Source organism: Xenia sp. Carnegie-2017, unplaced genomic scaffold (assembly GCF_021976095.1).
Source record: "Xenia sp. Carnegie-2017 unplaced genomic scaffold, XeniaSp_v1 HiC_scaffold_22, whole genome shotgun sequence".
NCBI lineage: Eukaryota > Metazoa > Cnidaria > Anthozoa > Malacalcyonacea > Xeniidae > Xenia > Xenia sp. Carnegie-2017.
In genome coordinates this window covers 14,407,752-14,430,435 of record NW_025813485.1, presented here as the reverse complement: position 1 = coordinate 14,430,435, position 22,684 = coordinate 14,407,752, and the positions used below count along the sequence as shown (strand labels likewise).

Below are 22,684 nucleotides of genomic sequence, written 5' to 3'. Positions count from 1 at the left end.
TACAACCAGCACACCACCACTGCATCATAAAAACTGTTGTAAAGTTGTGACGAGTTGCGAAATATGCAAATTAGAAAACAGAAAGTATTTGTTGTTTCATAAAATATAACTTCGCTTTTTTATCATCTGGGCACTGCGCACTCATATGCTCAAGGGCATTTATTTGTTGATATGTTGTCTACGTTGTCTATCACGCAGATCCACGCGTGGCTTTATAATGACATTATGCACATGTTCAATATATCTGTTTAGGTAATTTATCTTTCCATTTTATAACAACAAGCTGAAGGTTATTTGTGTAAAGCAATATGTAACTGTGTGCTTGTAAGATTGTTCACCAAATTATTTTCCAAAGAATAAGTTATGGCTTATAATTACGTTGTTACGGCTCAAAAGTCAACAGCAGTGTCTGCTGTTGTTGTTGGCAATTTTACTGGAGAAAAAGATCTCAACCTTTTGATTGCAAAGAACACACGTCTTGAAATCCATCTGGTTACCCCAGAAGGACTAAGACCATTACTTGATGTCGGCATTTATGGGAAAATCGCAAGAATGCATCTTTTTCGTCCCAAGGTTGAGAGTTAATATTTTATAATAATTACTTAGCGTGTTCAAGCCTTCACCAATACGAAGTGGTTGGCATCCTTCATAATCGTTTTTTTTCTGCTTCCAAAATTTGACGTCTGTAAACAGAATTCCTACTTACAAGTTAAGTGTCTGATATGATTCATTGTCTTCCTAGGGCGAGCAGCAAGATCTTCTGTTTATTTTAACATGGAGATATAAAGCACTAATTCTTAGTTATAAACCAGACTCTGGTGACATTATCACTAGAGCTTATGGTGATGTACAGGTACAGATTATTGAATAAGCAAGACTTACAGAGACATAAAAAATTCTGAGAGTACTAAATATGTGATTTTTTTTCAGGATAAAATTGGTAGACCTTCAGACACTGGATTGATGGCAATTATTGATCCTGAGTGTCGTATCATTGGTTTACGTCTTTATGATGGTTTATTTAAAGTTATTTTGCTAGAATTGGATTCATCCAAAGAATTGAAAGCTTTTAATATAAGGTGAAATTTTACTTGGGCATTTGGGAAAATTGCATATTTTGTGAATAGACAAATGTGTTTGAAGAACAACATAAGAATGGTTAGCAAAAACAGCTTTAATGGAAAAATTACTCTCTTCTAGATTTGAAGAACTCCATGTCATTGATATCAATTTTCTTCATGGTTGTGCTAATCCTACTGTTGCTTTTATTTATGAGGTTTGTATAAACAGTAAATTTTTCTTCTTATATGTGTTGTATTGCTATTTGTGTTGTGTGTTTTTAGGATAATCATGGTCGCCATGTGAAAACTGCTGAAGTATCATTGAAAGATAAAGAGTTTTCTAACATTCCTTGGCAACAGGAAGATATTGAAGTTGAAGCATCAATACTTATAGCTGGTATAAAACTAGGATGAACATTCTAAAGAGAAAAGTTACTAGAATCATGGAATACATTATGAAGAGATTGTCAAAGTTTATAAACATCAACTTGTACAACACATCATGCATGTGTTTCAATTTCATTCATCATATTTATTATTATGAATCAGGAACTAATTATTTCAACTAACTAAATATTATTGTTTAGTTCCTAAACCTCTTGGTGGTGTGATAATTGTTGGTCAAGAATCAATAACCTATCACAATGGGCAGCAATATCATGCTATAGCACCAGCATCTTTGAAAGTAAGCTTCATTTTTAAAATTTGAAAACAAGTTACCTATTGCCCAATTATTTTTCCTGTATATTACCTAATTAAACATTATCTCTAGCTGTTGTAAACTTGTTGTTTTCATATTTTGTGAATGATTGAATATATGTATTACCATAATACTCAACAAAGTTTTTGCATACTTTAGCAAAGTACTACTGTATGCTATGGTCAAATTGATGCAAATGGCTCGCGATATTTATTGGGTGATTTTGAGGGCATGTTGTATATGCTTTTACTTGAGCAACATGAAGTTAATGGAGTTATGGCTGTCAAAGATATCATGCTTGAGACACTAGGAGAGGTATCTTATTTATTTCTATAGTAATTACTATAGCTGAAGTTCATTCTAATGTCTGTAAATGCTGCAAATGTATAGATTATTTGGCTCGATGGATTTGTTATTGCATTGCATTGCTATCATACAGTACCGCTTGCGTATTTGTTAACATACGGTACATGTATGAAACCCGTATGATACGCAAAATTATGTTAACAAATACGCTAACGGTACTGTATCTGTACCCTGAACTAAGCTACATATTATATAATCCATGCAAAGTTAATGCTGAAAAACACTTACATATAACTTGTGTTTAGATATCTGTTCCTCATTGTTTGAGGTATTTGGATAATGGCGTTGTTTTTGTTGGCTCTGCTTTAGGTGACTCACAGTTGGTTAAGGTAACATTTGTGCAACAAAGTTTAATAGGGATTGTATGATTGTTGTAGGAATGTTATGGAAGTTGTACTTATTTTATTGTGCTCTACACTACGTAATATTTACATGTTTGAATTGTAAAATGTTCTAAATTTTGATTCAGTTGACTACAAAAGCTGATAAACATGGCAGTTATGTTCAAGTGATGGACTCTTTTACAAATCTTGGTCCAATCATTGATATGGCTGTTGTTGACTTGGAAAGACAAGGACAAGGCCAGGTGTGTAGTACCAGTTCCCTCACAAGGCCAGGTGTGAAGTGCCAGTTCCCTTACAAGGCTAGGTGTGAAGTGCCAGTTCCCTCATAAGGCTAGGTGTGTAGTGCCAGTTCCCTTACAAGGCCAGGTGGATAGTGCCATTTCCCTCACAAAGCCAGGTGCATAGTGCCAGTTCCCTCACATGGCAAGTGTGTAGTGCCGGTTCTATCACAAGGCCAAGCATGTAGTGCCTATTCCCTTACAGGACCAGGTGTATAATGCCAGTTCCAACACTGAAAATGTGCATATTGAAATGTTTGCAGGCTACATGAAAGTAGCTACTTTATCACCGGAATGTTTGTTAAAAAATTTGTATTCTTGATTGGAGTTTGATCTCTTGCAGCTTGTTACGTGTTCTGGGGCAAGTAAAGAAGGCTCATTGAAAATCATTCGAAATGGAATTGGAATTCACGAGATTGCAACCATTGATCTTCCTGGAATTAGGGGTATGCAAATCTATTGCAAAATGCAAATTTTATGAAATCATCACAGTTTCTAAATGTTGTTATGATGGACTTGTTTGTGATTAATCTTAACTTATGAATAATATACAACTAGGTATGTGGGCTTTAAAGATATCTGATCCAGACTCTGATTATGATGACACATTGATTTTATCATTTGTTGGTGAAACACGGTAATAACATTGAACCGTTAAGCATGGCTTAACATATTTTACCAAACAAATTGACAAGAATTTTACCTGTAGAGTTTTAACATTGAGTGATGAAGAAGTAGAGGAAACGGAAATCGATGGATTTGCTGGTGATGAACAGACATATTTTAGTGGAAATATCTGTGGGAAAAAAATTGTTCAGGCAAGCATTTTACGTACCTTCTGAAGGATGACTACCAGCATAATGAGCTAATATGAGTTTGTATTTTTATAGGTGACATCAAGCTCAATTCGTGTAGTAAGCTGTGAATCTCTAAAACTAATTTGGTTGGTGTGTTTTAGCATGTTTTTTTTTTCTGGATGCATATACTTGATAGTTAAGACCAACGTTTTATGCCGCATTTTCTCCCAGTGAATGGCGTCCTCCAAACAACAAGACGATTTGCGTGATTTCGTGTAACATGGAACAAATCGTTGTTGCTGTTGGAAAGATTTGTTTTATCTCGAATTTCAAGAGGAAAATATCAATGAAATCAGGTATTGTCACGAATATTCTTTTGGATTTTCTCGCCTGTTGTAAGAACAATACATCAAAAGTTTTTAATCCCCTCGAACTGCCAGTTTGCACCTTAACTGTGGACGATGCAAATTGTTTTAAATCTACGAGGGAACAGTGAATATTGTTGTTTAAATCCCAGAACGACTGCTCATTGTCAGTGGTTCTGCTACATAACAACATACATATGAAATAATGTATTTTTTGTTGCAAGTATCCCATTTAGTAGTGCCTAAATGAGTCTGTGTTTGTGTTTGGTTGGAGACCAATTAATGTGTTCAATATATGTTACTAATGAAAAAAACGAAATTCTTTGTATGCAATCGTATGTGTATATGCATGCTAGCTCTATAAGTCTGCAGGTCTCAATTATTGACTAAAATGTGTCTGGTTGAGATGAGTGGTCAACTTCAGTTAAGCTCGGTTGAAGTCTGTTTTGACCGTACGTAAAACATATAAAAAAATTTTGACACTACAGGTAGATTCTCGTGGTGACGTTTTACCACGCATCAAATTGCGGCCTGCTGGCTGTTATTTTGAGCCCTGTTCAATCGATAATTACATCTTTTTACTTGTACGATTGTAATATTGTAATATGCTACATATAAGTTACATTTATGACAAATGGTGTCTCGTTCACCATTTTCAATACGTGAAATTTTCTAATATGTTGATTATGAAATTATAATTGTCTGTAACAAAGTGCTGTTTTTTTGTGAACTTCTGTTGTTTTATCCATAGTACGACGACGTTAGATCAAGAAGTTGCTTGTATGGATATTTCTATTCCTCGTAAGTCACTGCAACATTTCAACTCAAACCGATGAATAGAAGTAAAAAATTATAAGCTTGAGTTGCTTTAGTTGTAATTCATCCCACTTTGTGTTGTAGAAAAATCAGAAGAAAAATCTAAAATAGTAGTCGTTGGTTTGTGGATAGATATTTCTATTCGAGTTCTTCAACTTCCAAGCTTGAATCAATTATGTATTGAAAATTTGGGTGGAGGTTAGTGGATGTTAACCTTTCTATTCAGGCTGAATATTGTGTCTTATACAGAAATTCACTTAATCGTCGAATACCTTTTCAGATATCATTCCTCGGTCTGTATTGACAGCTGTATTTGAGGGAGTGAAATACTTACTTTGTGCTCTTGGAGATGGAACGTTCTTTTATTTCATTATGGATAACTCTGGTAGGTGTTCATACTTACGTCAAAAGCCGCTTGGGATCTGACATTACGGTACATTAGAACTTTCATAACAAGGTCAATTATTTTCAGTCGTGTTCTTATGTAGGAAAGAATGAGGGATGGAGTATTTTTTTTGTTTCTCAGTTGCTTTTTTCAATGTTATATACAGGTTGTCTCTCAGAGAAAAGAAAATTACTCTTGGAACTCAAGCAGCTATTCTTAAAACATTTCGTTCCCTTTCAACTGTAAATGTTTTTGCTTGTTCTGACCGTCCTACAGTTATATACTCCAGCAATCACAAATTGGTCTTTTCCAATGTTAATCTTAAGGTAAGAAGACAACATACAAATTACAAATTAAATGTTGTCGTATGCATAACTTGAATCTGCGTACTTCTATCCAACGCTAGTTGTTATACACCTTTGCCCTCAATAAAGTAAAATATTTATTTTAATATTTAAGTTACGTAATTTTATTAGGAAGTTGGTTGCATGTGTCCGCTCAATACCAAAGGTTATCCTCAAAGGTAAGTCGTCCTTTTGAAGTACGTATTGTACAATGTGATGTTTTTGTTCGAAAGTTTCAGCAACTAATGAGAACTTTGTCTCTTGTACGTAAGTATATTCCCGACGAAAAAGTTTATGGTTTTGTCTGCGCTTCCATATTTTTATCTATATTTTTAGTTTGGCGCTCTCCAATTCAAATTCTTTGACAATTGGAACGATTGATGAAATACAAAAACTTCACATTCGCTCAGTGCCACTTTTTGAGTCCCCACGGTAAGCATCCAATGCAGTTCTTCCAATACTGGAGTGGAATGAATAGTGGGTAGTGTTAGAATTTTTGGATTAGTGGTGTAATGTAAGTGGCACATAGTAGAGCTGTGCAATGTCAGATTCCACCATTTGGATTCGGTTTTTTTTGGACGGAAAAAAAACTCGGTGGATTCGATTTCTGTGTTAAATTCGGTTTCGTTTTAAAAAGAATAACATTAAATGTATTAATCAATTAGTAATACGACGACGAACAAATTAAAAATTCATAAACAACAATATTATAGTTTATTTTATGAGAAGAATTCTTGTATACAATAGAAAAATTTTAAAACCAAAAAATCCTGTTTTCGGTCGGTGCTTCCCGATACTCTGGGACAGAAAGGGCACGAGATCTTTGCATGTTTCGATGGAAGATTTCGGTTTCTACCACGCTATCCTACTTGGGTATCCATTGGCAACAATGATCAGCAAGCTTTAGTCCATCACACGAACTGCGCATGCTTAGATAATTTCTCTTAAATTTGTGACCAAGAGATAAACTACTCCCTAAACCGTGCAAATAGATTCAGTTTGTCGTTGCCATGACTATCAACTCGAAAAATTGATCACTGAGCATGCTCGAGCGAACTACGCACGCTCAGATGATTTCTCTCACAATTTGCTACTACGTAAGTGAGCTATTTACCGCAAATTACTCCGAAATCGATGTAAATAGATTCAGTTGGTCATTGCCATGACAACGAACTCGAAATATTGGTCCCTGCGCATGCCCAGGGTATGTCTTATCGTCTTACGACATGATTGATCTTTTTTAGTAAAATTGCTTATCAAGAAAGTACACAAACCTTTGGTGTTGCATCAGTTAGAATAGAAACACAAGATCCACTCAGCGTTGAATCAAGACCATTACGAAACAGTGCCAGTCTTACTGCGCATAATATTACCAAGAATGTAAGCTGTGGTGATAGAGGACCACCTACACCTGATGGAATCACGTTTGGAAACGAGGTGGAGTGCGGGAGTTTTTTGATCGTTGATCAACACACGTTTGAAGGTATTTACACCGTTATTCAACTTAGGCCAGGGGTGCAACTGCAGCTTGATGGCTTTCCATAGCAAATTCAAGTTAAGTGTTGCCTACTCGTTTTAAGTGACGCACTCTATCCATCTAAGTTCATTGTTGCCTACTCGTTTTTAGTGACGCACTCTTTCCATCTAAGTTTATTGTTGCCTACTCGTTTTTAGTGACGCACTCTTTCCATCTAAGTTTATTGTTGCCTACTCGTTTTTAGTGACGCACTCTTTCCATCTAAGTTTAGTGTTGCCTACTCGTTTTTAGTGACGCACTCTTTCCATCTAAGTTTATTGTTGCCTACTCGTTTTTAGTGACGCACTCTTTCCATCTAAGAGACACGGAAATTCCTCTCAGTTTGATATCATGTTCATTGACGAATGATCAACAGAAATATTATTGTCTTGGCACTGCATTTGTTCTTCCCGATGAAGATGAACCAAAAACTGGTCGCTTGATCTTGTTTCAACTGGATGATGGTTGGTGGAAAAGTTCATATCCAACGATTTTCTCGTCGTTTAGTCATATTACGTTTTGGGGGGGAGGGGGAAGTTGCTTTTTTATAAAAACGTGCCTCAGAAATATTGACTGTTTAGAAACTAAGGCCGTAGCCGAGGCACTGTTGGTTCAAATTACGCTAGGGGTGTCCGAGGGCATGATCCACAGGAGAGTTTATAAAATACGTATGAATCTCTAAATGGTCATTTCCTTGACTTTGAGAGATAATAAAACTAACTTTATGATTTCAAATGCATTTTTCCAACCCAAATTCGACCCCCATAATCCTCTCTGCGTTCGCAAGGCAGCACACGCCACTGCTCAACTACTTATTCTCTAATCGTTATTCAAAAGATAATTTATTATAATTTGTTGCAATAACAGAAATCCTTTGATTTTCTTAAAGGAAAATTGTCTTTAATTGCCGAAAGGGATGTTAAGGGTGCAGTTTATGCTTTGGTAGAATTTAACGATAAGATTGTTGCTGGTATAAACAGCACGGTATGTATGTATCTGCACTTTGTACGTTCTGTTTAAATGTAATATTCATTTGAAAACTCACTTTTCCTGCACTGAATTTTTCATAGGTCAGTGTATTTGAATGGACAACTAACGGAGAACTAAAAGTTGAATGCAGTTTTCATGATAATGTTCTAGCGTTATATATTAAATGTAAAGGAGATTTTGTGTTGGTAAGAATTTCTTTCATAACAAGAAGTTAGATTCAAATTACTGTCAAAGAACTTTTCATAATGATTTTTCATTTTTTACGTAAATGTGTAAACATACATTTTTACAGTTTTATTCCTATATTTCCATATAGATTGGTGATTTGATGCGTTCTGTGAAGTTATTACTTTACAAACCTGTTGAAGGATCGTTAGAAGAGGTAAATAATATTTGAAACTGGCAATTCATGGTTAGTGTGCGTTGCCGGGGTCATTTGACAGCTTTGTTATAATTTAATTCACAGATCGCAGTAGACCACAATCCAAATTGGATGATGGCAATTGAAATACTAGACGACGAAACATTTCTTGGAAGCGAAAGTTCGTTCAATTTGTTTACCGTTCAGAAAGATAGTGGTTGCTCAACTGAAGATGAACATGGAACCTTGTCAGTTGTTGGAAAATATCATTTAGGAGAAAGTGTTAATGTATTTAGACATGGTAAGGCATTGTGTTATACCTTTTTTCTCGACACTCGTACAAGTTGAATGATTAAATAACAATGACTGTATTTACAATTCAGGCTCTCTGGTTATGGAACAACTGGGAGAAACATCCAATCCATTTCAGGGGACTGTTATTTATGGTTCGATTTCAGGATCCATCGGTGAGTGTGCTACATATTTATTTATTTATGTATTACTTCATGTTGTTGGTGGTTTTACTCAACAGAACATACAGAAGTAATCTAGGTTATAAACGTTACTTATTTGTGGTAGAAATTGATTTGTTTTTGTTTTGTTTTCTTGTTGATTTTGATGCAGTCATGCAATCACTTTGCGCATTTACCAGTTAAGTTTTACGCGATGTACAAACAACGAAAATCTTTTGTAATTTAGTTTTTTGTTCCATAATGACGTCACGCGTATGTTGATTTTTCCAGGTATTATTGGGCAGATATCGCAAAAGTTATATGAATTTCTTCTTCAATTACAAGTTCAAATGAATAAAGTAATCAAAAGTGTTGGAAAAATAGACCATTCATTGTATCCTTTTTTAATTAATAAAGCTAAGCTAAGGTTAATTTTTTAGTTTTGTTAAACAATATAATTGCGTGGAATATTATAATATATAATATAATACAGTACGTGAGCTACACGTATTATTTTTCTAAGCATTCTCTTGTTCTTTTAATAATCACGTTAATTATGCTTCTGAGATAGTTTTGCTTTACTCCTAAAAAAAGCTGGCGATCATTTTCCACCGAGCGTAAAACGGAAGAATCGAAAGGGTTTATTGATGGCGATTTGGTGGAAAGTTTTCTGGATCTTCCTCGTGCTCAAATGGAAGAAGTAGCATCCAACCTGCAGGTAAATGCGCATGCTCTCTATGCCGTTTAAAGTTGATTGTCAGTACGCATGTCATCACCGTGAAAGTGATTAGAAAAACACCAACACTACTTTCCAGTTTTATATACATGTATGTAAGGCAATGTTATATATTCATTCATACAATGTTTAAACACTTACAATGACGACATGTTATGTACATGTAAATGTGAAACGATGTCACATTGTTTAGATGGAGGTGGAAGGAATGAAACAACAAGCTAATGTTGAAGATCTTGTGAAGCTGGTAGAAGATCTCACAAGGATACACTAACGAGTAAGAAATTACTATACTACGTATGCTATATCCAAAAAAAATTCCCAAAGCAATGAAGAACCTTAAAACGTACCACAAAGTGCCGCTTTAACTGGTGGGAAAGTGATTAGCTTTGACAAATAGTAAAATCTATAAAATATTTCAACCCTACTTTGGTTGATGTAGTTTCATTGCAACCAGGTCTTTGTATGTATTTCGTGGTTTCCTTGTGTTGATGTGAAAACACATTACGTAGAAAAAAACTATAATTGATAGTGTTAGTTTTGAGTATTTTTGGCGTGCAAGTTTTTAGAGTGCAAAAAAGTTGCAAAACTGGCAAATTTCCATTGAAACCAAGATTTATAAAGGAACGCTTGGATGGGTGAGCCACACTCACTCATGCTGTCATTTAATAGCAATACGAACTTTTCATAGAAAGATGAGACTACAGAAGAATAGCTCTCAATATTAGCCAATATATGGTCTTTCGTGTGTATTTGATACTGTTAAGATTTGCTTTTCTGCACGGTGTAATCAAATACTATTGTTAAAGAGGAAGTCTTTATGAATAAAACTACCCCTTAAAAGTTTGTTGAACGAATAAATAAAAAATACAGACAATCGTTTTAGAATTTTCTGATGCAGCATAACCTTTTTTGATCTTAGATCATCGCCTTTATTAACTACTTTCACCTTCTTTTTTAACATTTAGTTGAGACGTTATCTTCGTTTGTTTTCGCTTTTTGGAAATGAACTCCTTACTATTTTTACTTCGTTTTCCAGGAGAGGTTCTTTCTGTTAAAATGAAGATATCTTAAATTGATTAGTTTCATTAATTATTTTGAAACAATAAGTACTTGATCGTTTCAATGTAATGGATTGGACGAAGTCGAATCAGAAGAACATTTTCAGAAATGAAGAATGCAGCCCTATAATCAATGTTTAAAAATTATTAGATGAATGCCAACCTTTTTTATTTGAAGTTTCACTGGCATATTTTTCTTTTCATGCAAGCTTCATGCGTTCAATATTTCTTGGTCTTACAAGATCATGGTTGACTATTGGTCGAGGATAATCTTTTCCAACAATGCATGCACATTTTTTTTGAACTGCCAGTGGAGCCTGCCATGGCTCAAATATATATTCTCTGGGATACTTTGCAAGACACGGAAGATATTTTCTACAATATAAAAAATTTCTGAATCACTCAACTAATTTTCAATCTTAAAACACAGACAGTACTATACTAGTGGACAAGTTAGTGCCATTCAGTGCCAGTGGTTCCATTGGCATAATGCACACCTGTACCTTATAAAATCTCCATTGGGGTCTGTCTTTTTACCAAATACAACTGGACTATAGATCCTGAAGTAAGCTTGAAAAAATGCACTTGCTGAAAGCCATAACCAATTCCCAGCATTGAGACTCCAATCATGATCCAAAAGATATGTTTCAAAAACCTTTAAGTAATAAACTCAATCAAAATGATTTTTTAGATTTTTGAATATGTTGCTGTCAGGCACTAGCCAGCATTCATAGCCATATGCATTAAATTGAATTTGTAATGCATATATGTAAGGTAAATATATCAAGTCAGTTGTCACAATGACATACCTTGCCTTATGTAGTTGAAAAATACTTTCACAATTAAATAATAATTCAAACAAACCTTCAAACCATGTTCCCAACTTAACCATAGATCTCCCTAGTTAAAAAGCAAGCGACAGCATGACGTGCTAAATGATGTATCCATCCTTCTGCACGTAATTGTGTCATGATAGCATCAATAAAGGGATAGCCAGTTCTTCCCTTTGAAAAATGAAGAAAATATAAAAACTACTCAACCAAATGTTGTATGCAATCTTGTGTCCAAATTAATCACCTCACTCCACGCTTTCAAATATTCTTTGTTGTCATCCCAAGGTACTTGCAGACACACATCATTTCCTTCCATTTTATCAAATTGAGGAGTGACGGAGGCAACTGTGTAGAAAAATTCTCGCCACAGAAGTTGACCATGTAAGGAAACAGGAGGCGAAGAATGACGCCTTGCCTGCATTACAATTAGCAAATCATCAATTATAAATGCATAAGCAAAGACTACCAACTAACGACTATAACTATTAGACAGAACATAATTACCCTCTGGTACACATCAGATAATTTCCAATAAAATGTTTTTGCTGAGAGGCAGCCAAATGTTATATAAGGACTAAGTACTGTTGTGCTGGGTTCCAGAGAATTTGGTGAAGTTTTTGGCTTTTCGAAACTGTTAATCCACCCCTTAATGAAATATATTGGATTAAAAGTTACAACTGACAAAATTTTGCATCCTATGTCATTTTTATATAGGTACTTCGTTTTTGAGATAGTCTTCCATTCTTTGCAATGCAACACTTTCTCCTCCTGGAAATTTAGATTCATTGCACACTCCATCTCTACCAAAAAGTTTTAAATCTTCTAAAGTTGGGAGTTCAAACAATTTATCATTGCATTTTTCTAGAGGGGTATTACAAGATTGAAAATGACTTGCGGTCAAACAAGCAACTGGCTTCTTAGGTTGACCCAAAGATTTTATGGTTGTTAGAAACTTTTGATAAGTTAGAGGAGGTACACCATGGTTCTTTTCTACCACTCTAAAACATTTTAAGAGATATAATTGATAATTGAATATCAGCAGTCACCAAGATCATTAATTTACACGGTTCAATTTTCCTTTGACTTACTCATTTAAAACGTAGAGGTTGTGTGAATGACAAGAAACAACTTCAACTCCCATTTCCTGAAGACAATTAGTTATATCATTATCTCGCTCCATACGATGCGGTTCTGTCTCTACTTCAAATGTCAACTTTGTAATTTTCCATTCTTTTACATAGTGAAGCAGTATTTCTTTGACATTATCTGCTTGAATTACGATCAATCTAAAACATTTATATGCACATAAAGGATATCTCAAATAATTTATAAGAAATGATCTTGAACATTCCCCACGTCAATTACCTTGACTGAAACTTCCTCAGTTGGTTATCTAAATCTTGCAATGATTCCAATAAAAATCTCCAACGATTAAAACCTATATTTTCGCCATGAGTGATAAGCTCTGGATTGACAAAATACACAGGCCAAATCTGAGAGCTGGTTTCACATGCATTTAGTAAAGATGGATTGTCGTGCAGACGGAGACCTTTACGGAACCAGTGTAGAGTTCGATGATCCAACTTTTTTGACACAGACATTGACATTGTTATGTGTGATATTACTGTTATAAAAATATTGTGACTTGTGAGTGTCAAAATAATTTTCAAAACATTTCCTTTAAGGAGATCACAACATTGCTTGGAATAATTACAGTTTTCATCAGAAACTAAACATACGTTTGATACAGCTCAGCTGCATTCCTTTCCCAAAAGTTGGGACGTTCAAGTAAGAATGTAAAACAACGAATTGTAAAGTGTAAACAACTTATGCAATACATCATGCAATAATGCAATTTTCACACTGTTCTTCTCATGAAGTAGGGGAAAATTCTGTCATTGTTAAATCGCTGGCTCGTGTGTATAAGGCGCGAAATCTGCAATTGCAACAACATTGCGGCCATCATTGCAACCAAATTCCACCAAATTCATTCACTTCCACACTCCAGAGCCTAACAAAGACACGATATACTTTTTAAAAACGTTTTTATCATTTTTATTAACATTGAAACAGTGATAACAACCTATAACTATGCTGTCGCAAGAAGGAGATCATTCGAGTGATGTTCAGTCTCGTTATGGTTATTTGTTGAAACCAATTCGGGATTTGTGTAAAAATTGGGAAATAAATATTGCTGGTGAATTGGAAGAATATTTAAACGAGGTTTGTAAAAGAAAGCTTAAATTTGTTCAGCTTAGTTTCATGTTTGGCATATTCTGGAGTTGGACTGTACAGAATTTCAATTTTTACATTATCGAAAGGTCTATTTTATCGAAAAACACAAAATGTTTTCAGTAATTATTGATGTACAAACCAAACAAACTTCTGAAGTATTTCTTACAAGGAAAGAATAAAACAATTTGACTTTCTTCACTATTACTGCTTCTCTGATGATTGTGTTAACATCTACACTGTGAACATTTTATTTTAATAGATGGAACATATAAGGATCTCATTTGATTGTGGAGAAACAGTAATGAATTTTGCTGAAGCAGCCTTGCTTATTCAGGGATCTGCTTGCATTTACAGTAAAAAGGTATGTGAAAAACAACTGAAGTATATTAATAATATCTAATGTTATGTTTTCTTTGTGCATTTAAAATTTTTCTTTAGGTTGAATATTTGTATAAACTTGTGTACCAAACATTGGATTTGACTGCAAGCAATAGGTATTCCCTAATACAAAATATTGTTTAAAAATTTTGGTTCATTTCCATGTGTTGCAATATAAATTGTTTATAGTATCTAGAAATTGCTTTTCTATTTTTTGCTTACTATCTTAGAAAACTTCAGCAAATGCCATCTGTAGATGACCATGGGAAAGATAAAGATGTTTCGGCGCATGAGCAAGATCATGTAATACTTTTTTTATGTGAAAATTTAATTTAATTTTTTTCTGTGATTATTTAAGATCATGCTCAAATTCATTTCAGTTTTTACTCTTGGATGACATCAAAGAAGCCAAAAATATTGACTTAAAGGAAGACAAGATTCAACAGGTGAGATGAAGGTTATAGCAAAACTACCTTCACAGTAACAACACCCTAAATGCATACATAGTAAATCATATCAAATGAATGACAAAAAACCAGCAAAGTTATAATCAAAACGTCATTAAATATCATACATGTGTATGAAATGTTTCAGACTTCACAGTTAATTCCAAGAACACCCATTACTTTGATTACATTTGATGACTCAAAAAAAGGTTCAGCTTTATTAAGGTATTTCATATTAATGTTGCTGTGACTTTGATTGCCTTGAGGGATTTTGCTACAGCATATTGTCAACCTGAAATTTTAGTCTTACAGGTGAAATTCTTGGCAATCGTAATGATTTTAAAGTAAGTGTTGTTTAAATACTTTGTGTTTGAGATTTTGTGTGTTTTAAATGATAAACCATAACAAGTAAAGGCAGTTTTAGAGCATGTATCCTACTTTTAGGTAAATTTATAACAATCTTTCATTGCACTTTTTAATGGCAGTTCCATGATTTTGTTCTTGCCACATCTTTTATACATGTAAATATGTACTCAATATTATCAAAACACCAATCCATTATTGTTTTATTTTAGATGAACACATGTTCAGTTCATTTAAGCTCTGGTGCTTTAATTCTTGATACGTCGAACTTTAATTCTCTAACTGCTGGTGCATTTTTACAATGCCAAGAAGGTATTTTAAAACATCTGTTTGTATATTTTTTTCCATCTAAGATGTTTGCTATGAACATTATGTAATCTCAAAATGTGTCTAGGTTTCTGTACTTACATAATAAATGTATATTGCAGCAAATGATAAAAATGCTAAAGATAAAACCAACATTGAAGATATGGGTGAGCAAAAATTTTAGCAACAAATTGACAAGCAGAAAATAGATATACATATGTATGTATATTAATGTATGTATGTATGTATAATTATGTATTATATGCACTAAACGTACACAAGCTAAAACAGCTGTCAATAGATAATAACTTCCTTATTTTGAAGAAGGCTCGAAGCACCAAGTTGAAAGCTCAATAAATTATTTAAAAATAAAAAAAAACTTTCATTTTTCAACTTATGTATGTATAACTAAATTTTTTTTAAGATGATTTAACTGATCATTTCGATGATGGTGATGAAATGTGTGTCAGTAATGGTGAAGACGTGGAGTTTAAAGATAAAGAGAAACTTCATACTCTTTCCTCTGGAACTGATGCTATAAACCAAGATGTAATGGTAGAAAGAATGCAGCTGCACAAGAGAAAAGTTTCACAACAAGAGCAAATATCCTCTAGAAAAACAGTATGTGAAGATTACTGTTATAATTAAACTTATTTCTAAACTTTTTATTCAAATCTGATTTTGATTTGAAATTATTCCTTGCATTACTTTAAAACTGACTGCAATCTAGGTGAAAGATCCATGGGAACTACTTGATCCTCACGATCCAAATGGTGGTGTTGAAAAGGTTTTTAAAAAAGGTATAGCCATCTCTGATATCACAGAACACATATAAATGTTGGTTTTGACTGTTTTAATAATTGATACTTGCTTGTGCATGTATTTAGAAAGATCAGTCCGTTGTTTATACTCCTTTCGTTCGCTGGCTGCTTTAAAGTTTAATCTCATACGCCTTTTATTATTATTTCAAAGGACGACCTTTCAAAATTCCTTTGTCAATTCGGGACGATCAAGTTAGTGTAAAGAAAAGAAAGCGAAGAGCTCAAGAATCATCGTCGAACGACGAGAAATTGATTTCTATTGCAGAGTTCTGCAAGTTAGCATGTAGGTATTCATTATGTACAACTTGACGCAACAGGGCTATGATCAATGATTGTGATCAATAAAAGCACGCTTTTACGACATGATGATAATTGTTTAGATCATTCTCAAGCAAAGAAACTTCCAAAAAACCCGTTAAAAACTCTTTTATATCATGGTAAGTCAGTAAATTAATTATCTATTTACGTACGATGGCATATTGCTTGTTGAAGGAATGATAGCGAGCTGTTACGTACCTTCGATAAAAGCATTCTGCCATTTTTTCCATTTTCCTTCTTTTTTGTTTGATATAACCAATAAAGCGTTTCACTTACAATTTTGCTGAATCATTGCGATAAATACAGTTCAAACATCGTCATTATAACATTTATTTGAAATTTTTTGTCTACATTCAGAATTTGAATACATTTTCTGGAACGAGTTCAGACGCCGGCAAATACTGGACAGAAAACGTCGAAAAGCTATGGTAAAATCATTCGCTTTTTTTGCCTGACAGTTATGGGGTGAGTAAAACGAAAATTTTGCTATTTCAATTATATTTTCACTGAAGGGAACTCTAAAAATGACAGTGAAATTTCTAAAACAGTTTAGTCTCATCTCTTTTCGTTCTTAATATATTGAAGTTTTGTGATGTCCGATTCATACAGAAGGTGACGTCACATTGCATAGTGAGAATTTGAATTACGAAGAATATATGCTGATATGTAGCATGAACCGGACAGAGTTCCTGTCGTTTTTAAAGGTTAATGATATAAAATTTTGCATAGGTCTTTCATCAAAAGTTACCAGGAAGCTAAAGGAGATTTATAAATTTGCAGCGACTCATTTTGCATTTTGACATCACTTTCTCTATAAATCTAACATTACACAACTTCAATATGTTACATGTTTGTAAATGTAGATCGTCCAGGTTGGTACAGTCCTGAGAAGGACTGTTTTTGTTGTTGTTGACTGACGTTTCGACAACCTTAGTGGTAGTCATCTTCAGAGTCAAAAATGAAATTTTTTTTGTTTTTTTTTTACTCTGAAGATGACTACCGCTAAGGTTGTCGAAACGTCAGTCAACAACAACAAAAACAGTCCTTCTCAGGACTGTACCAACCTGGACGATCTACATTTACAAACATGTAACGATACTCCCGGGTTCAAACCATTTACTTCAATATGTTAAGAATAAAAAGAGATATGACTAAACTGTGTTGGGAAGTCCGCTGTTGTTTTACACGATCTTTTCAATGAAACTAAAATTTTAACAGCAAAATTTTCGTTGTACAGGCCCTTTAAAGTTTATTTGTCGATGAAAGGATTCCTAATCTTAAACCAGATACAATTTAGGACATTGAATAAAAACATCTCAATGGATAACTTGCTATCATGAAACAAGATAATTGAAGTGAATGTACAATTTATGTGTTGTTTATGTTCAGGCAGAGAAAGGTGTTCCAAATGATGAAATTAGGAGAGAATTCTTTGACGATTTTCAAGAAAACAAAGATGATTGTTTAGATGAAGAATCTGGTAATAGCTCATGTCGAAGGACAGTACTACTTATCAATTTATTTCTAAAATCTTTCTGCTCCCTAGGACTTAATTAAAATGTGGAAAGGACCATATCACCTTTTTGTATTTTATGTAAAACGGATTTTACTTTGAACAGTGTTCATATGAACATTTTTGTGTTATAAAAGGTTACCACAACTAAATAAGAATAAAAATATGGTGATCTTTATAATTTTTAGATGAATATCATGACGAATATGATGCTGGTGACGTTAATGATGATGACGCGAATGGTTTCCAAGACAACGTGAACGGCATTCAAACTGGTGGGATCCAACCCATGGGTGAGTTTCAAAACATCATCATCATAAATTTCTCGTGCAACTTCCAAAGTGCTTGCTTATAAACCTGTAGCCAAAAATGACAATTTACCGGAATCTACACGTTACGAATGTCATCTATACAAGAGCTTGTTATATCCTTAAGATTAGCAAACAAAGTTTATTTAGTTCATAGTAAAATAAAAAAAAGTATCGAATGTTTTAGAAAACCTTTTCATCCACAGTAATGCAGACTTGCCAACAATTCTCAATTTAATGTTTTACTTATCCAATAATGTAGTTGTTAAACTAGCCTGCCTGTTGAAAAACATCTCGTATATGCTACGTACGTACAATGCTTGCCATGCAGTTGGACATCAAAAGTTTCATTCTATTCGTTTCGTACTTATGTGTTAACTTATTTGAATTTTTTTTTACATACAGCTCTTGAAGAATCGGATGATTTGGTTGTGTCGAGTTACGAGGAATTGGTCGAAAATATGTGGTATGAACAGAAATAGAAACTTGCATGAGGAAAACAAATCTCAAATCCCCCCAAAATGCGGTGTCACACGTATAGAAGTAGGGAGTGTTTATGATAATATATAGTACGTGTTCATACAGCCTGTGTGTATTTCTTCCCTGATCCCGGTTTTTTATATCAAAATGTTGATGCGAACATCAAATATTTTATTGTGTTTTTAGCAAGGATTTCTTGTGCAAGCTCAAACATACGTGCAAGAAACAGATTTATCCAGAAGAGTTGTCGAGTGGGAAAGAAAAGTTCTTCCTAAGCTGGAAAATGAGGTATGTGAAACGGCCATTACATAATAGCAACTGTTGTTTGGTTGAACAAATTCACTTTCAATTTTGTTGTGAAAAATACTTTGTTTGATTTTGGTTTTTTATTATAATCATATGAGTTAATTTAGAATGCATCTTTTATACTTAGCTGTATGTCTTTAAAACTGTCTATTATGTAAGCTATCATTCTAAGTTAGATCGCATCTTTCAGGATACTCATCAGTCATACGATATTCATAAATATGGAGAAAAACTTTTAACGAGATTTGAAGGTGAATGTCTAATTGGTTTTACCTACCATGTATTAATGGTTGAGCCAGCAATTCTTTACAACATTTGTTCTGTTTTTTGTTAAAGATGCGCCGGTAAAATCATTTGAAGATATCGTGCCAAGTCAGGTATTTCATCATCTCTAATCCATACCTCTCCCATAACTGTTCCTGATTACTCAGGTATTCCATCATCTCTATTCCATACTCCTCCCATAACTGTACCTGAGATACATACGTAGATGAATTTCAACATGTTTTTAATGTTGTTTTTTTTATGTGAATATAGGAGCCTTGGGAAGTTTGTCGTTATTTTCTTGCTTCTCTACAGCTTGTAAGTTATATTTAAGAAGATTTTTTAACGATTTCATCACCTATGTACATCACCTTTGTAAGTATCTTTCTCACCGTTGTTTTTCCTCATGTTTGTTTCAGGCGAATAATAATAATATACAGATTTTTGAAGATAGAAATGTTAGCAAGATGGACTGTATGAAACTAAAACTTCTCCATGCAACACCTGCTCATCGAGCGATATCACAATACCGTGCTCCTTCTATTCTTACCTAGTCTTTATTCTCTGAACGTTGTCGTGTATTTCACTTTATAAACGTCGCCAAAGTAGTCTAATCAACTGTTTCAGTTGGCAAAATCATTTGACCTTGCCGGAATATTTTGATTGCGTCATTGTTTTTGGTTTAATCTTCTCATAGCATCTTATTTAGGAGCAGTGATTCAGGAGTGTCATCTCCTTACAAATACGCATGCGCATGAGTTCGCTCTTGTGTTTATCGTGCATGTTGACCGTTTAAATGATAAAGTTAATTATCTCAACGGCCTTTGCCGAAGCCAGTTCAGTAAAGTTTTTAACATTACATCGATTTCTTTGGAAATCTGTTGTTTCCACAGTAAGTAAGCACATAGAATTTTCACAACAAGACCACAGTATAGAAACAAATTATAGCCGCACTCTATTGAAATTGTTTGTGTAGCGCATATCTTATTACGCATGTGATTACCATAGTGGCAGCCAGTGAATCGCATTTTCTGACCAATAGGAGCGCTGAGGTGGCCAGCTGCAGCCAGTGATCTACTTATATATATATGACTAAGTTGTACAGCGAAGTGGGACTACTGTTTGTTTCTATACAGTGTCAAGACTAAATAAACCCACAGTCAACAGCAACTATACTTTTATTATACAGCCACTATACTTTTATTATACAGCAACTATACTTTTATTATACAGCCACTTATACTTTTATTAGAATATACTACAGAATATTTGCTAGATAAAATCAACAAATGCATTATACGGCACGAAACGATCATCATGTAACTTGCTTAACTTAGAACATTGACTATTTTGTTAGTATTGTCTCACTGATTCTCCCGAGATTGTTTTCCCATTGTGTTTTGTCACTAGCAAAATCAACTCGTCTTATTCGATTGTTTTTGTGCATCAAATTTCTTGGTAAGAACAATAGAATATTATTGCATGAGAATATTAAGTAAGCTATAATAATTGGCCTTATTTATTATTGCTTTCAATCTCAATGTCAGCAAGAAGGGTAACTGTTTGAATAATTTTTCCTCTCGACAAAATGACGCCAACAGTCATAGGTTTAGTTTTTTCACTTCTATTTCTGGTGATGGGCTCTACGGCAATCTAATGTTTGCTGAAATACCTTTAACTGCAAATCAATACACACCATTGACATAAATGCTCTACTTCTATGAAGTGAAGCACTAAGGTAAAATGTGTTTGTTGGCGCTGTACAACTGCGGTAAAAAAAGAAGTAACGACTAGTTTTGACAAGTCCGATATTGTATTGAAACCACAAATTGTTTGCGATGTGTTGTGAGTAATCTTTTCATTCTTTTTGTTAATAAAAATAGACGGTGTTTATGAAAATCTAAAACTGCCTTTAGTATATCAAAATGACATTCTCTGATTCAGATATTAAAATAAATCTGAGTATTAATGAAAAGTTTGTGGAGTTTTTCGTAAGAATCCATCCTGAGAAATGTGCTTAAACGAGTAAATATTTTATTACAGGTCTTATTTTGAAAACATTTGGGTAACTCGTGCTCACCAGCAGTTCAGCTCTCTCTACGATTCACTCTCCGACAGAACGATAAGAACACCTTGTGAATAATTCTTTTAAATTCCATGTAGTATTGTGGAGTTGCAACCATCCAGTAAATAGGATGGACTACGGGGATTGCTAAGAATCCTGGCATTGTGTATAAACAAATTCTGGCTAACAAATGATGATTACATTCAGAACAATAAAGAATTACAAGGTAAGCCGTGTTTGTTGGCATTGAAAATATGACTATAGTCAAAAAATAGAACAGAATGATTTTGACCAATCTAGTATTTTGTTTCGTCACTGTGTGTTGTTGTGTTTGAGATAAATTGAACGTGTTGTGAAGAACCTTATTTCTTTTATAAAGTTCCTGCACCATACGGATTCCCATGAAAGTAATTCCTGCGGTGAAGATCCAAGACATACTCACTATTATCATTACCATCACTTTAAGGTACAGTAAAAAATCTTCAACCAAGTTGGGAACCAAGACCAAAATTAGACAATCCGCAAACCAATGTATAAGTAAAAGTAGAACGGTCGTTTTAACCTTGCGTGGATCAATTGTGATGCTTTTCAATGGTTTAACTATGATTGTATACTGTGTCAACGTTAGTAGGAATCCTCCAGGGTAGTACAAGGGTAATACAATGGAAAACACAATAGCTTCAAACTTAAAACTGCACAAATTCCGCTCGGTATAACGGGAGGCTATGCAAATCATGCCCACTAATGCCGTTATCACATTCACCATGCAAAAACTTGCGATTTGCAAAGCTCTTGATGTCAGCGGTTTTTTATCAGGTTTTTTCAAAATTAAAAGGAGTAAGATAAGATTGTTAATGAATCCAATGATGATTAGAACATAGATTTTATGTATCAGAGCATCAAAGTGGTCCCTTAGTTCAGAATCTATGGGCAAGCGAAACCATGCCAGTTCTAAGTAACTCTGCTCTCTGCTGCTGTTGGACGTATTCAATTGCATTTTTATCTGTAGAAAATTTTGCTTGTCTCGTAAGTCCTGTAAAAAGGTTTATGAATAAGGGATGACGTACTGTTATATATAAATTATTGGTTTTTGTAAATTTGTTTACGTTTATATTTTTCGCATAATCTGAAGAAAATAAAGTATTTCTTACCTTAACTGCTTAATTATTCAAAAAAGCGATTTCTTCAATACAATATATAATACAAGTTAGGAAAATAGCATTTACAACATAACTCGCATACGAATTGATATATTCAAGAATTTTCCAAACTGTTGTTATATTTGAGGCTGTATTTACCAAAAGTATATGAAATTGTCTGACGTTTCGGTTTCCTAAACCGAAACAATTCAAACCATTCGAAGAAATAACACGCACATTTAACACAGATAAAGTTCTGTTCTTTTCAGTGAAATTTGACCAAGCAAATCAACATGCAGCTTTTTCAAAGATAATATGTAATGCGTAACCTGTTGAA

General features: G+C 34.0%; 3 protein-coding genes across 3 annotated transcripts; 2 read left to right on the top strand and 1 right to left on the bottom strand.

Moving 5' to 3' along the window:
• The first annotated feature begins 194 nt into the window (after window positions 1-194).
• LOC124446152 (DNA damage-binding protein 1-like) lies at window positions 195-10,388 on the top strand. The gene is given in 31 exon segments (XM_046996976.1): window positions 195-573; window positions 743-853; window positions 931-1,079; window positions 1,201-1,276; window positions 1,344-1,458; window positions 1,649-1,746; window positions 1,921-2,076; window positions 2,373-2,456; window positions 2,597-2,713; window positions 3,093-3,195; window positions 3,308-3,386; window positions 3,459-3,567; window positions 3,640-3,692; window positions 3,778-3,851; window positions 3,854-3,902; window positions 4,663-4,712; window positions 4,812-4,925; window positions 5,008-5,116; window positions 5,279-5,438; window positions 5,589-5,635; window positions 5,793-5,888; window positions 6,701-6,939; window positions 7,272-7,436; window positions 7,862-7,956; window positions 8,043-8,147; window positions 8,279-8,344; window positions 8,429-8,624; window positions 8,707-8,790; window positions 9,067-9,169; window positions 9,370-9,493; window positions 9,705-10,388. Coding segments are annotated over 31 exon segments (3,417 nt in total). The 5' UTR covers window positions 195-363; the 3' UTR covers window positions 9,786-10,388.
• On the bottom strand, window positions 9,584-13,235 carry LOC124446151 (cryptochrome-1-like). The gene is given in 10 exon segments (XM_046996975.1): window positions 9,584-10,562; window positions 10,736-10,947; window positions 11,076-11,227; window positions 11,437-11,474; window positions 11,477-11,576; window positions 11,650-11,820; window positions 11,910-12,050; window positions 12,124-12,403; window positions 12,494-12,691; window positions 12,771-13,235. Coding segments are annotated over 9 exon segments (1,497 nt in total). The 5' UTR covers window positions 13,013-13,235; the 3' UTR covers window positions 9,584-10,562; window positions 10,736-10,772.
• A 105-nt stretch (window positions 13,236-13,340) lies between these two features.
• On the top strand, window positions 13,341-22,364 carry LOC124445768 (condensin-2 complex subunit H2-like). Its single transcript, XM_046996529.1, is given in 24 exon segments — window positions 13,341-13,628; window positions 13,900-14,001; window positions 14,079-14,134; window positions 14,249-14,321; window positions 14,399-14,464; window positions 14,613-14,689; window positions 14,769-14,808; window positions 15,040-15,139; window positions 15,256-15,300; window positions 15,558-15,754; window positions 15,864-15,933; window positions 16,106-16,237; window positions 16,335-16,391; window positions 16,630-16,700; window positions 17,662-17,752; window positions 17,974-18,078; window positions 18,499-18,543; window positions 18,546-18,559; window positions 18,760-18,861; window positions 19,070-19,130; window positions 19,216-19,256; window positions 19,417-19,461; window positions 19,563-21,434; window positions 21,588-22,364. Coding segments are annotated over 23 exon segments (1,857 nt in total). The 5' UTR covers window positions 13,341-13,496; the 3' UTR covers window positions 19,698-21,434; window positions 21,588-22,364.
• Window positions 22,365-22,684: the final 320 nt, after the last annotated feature.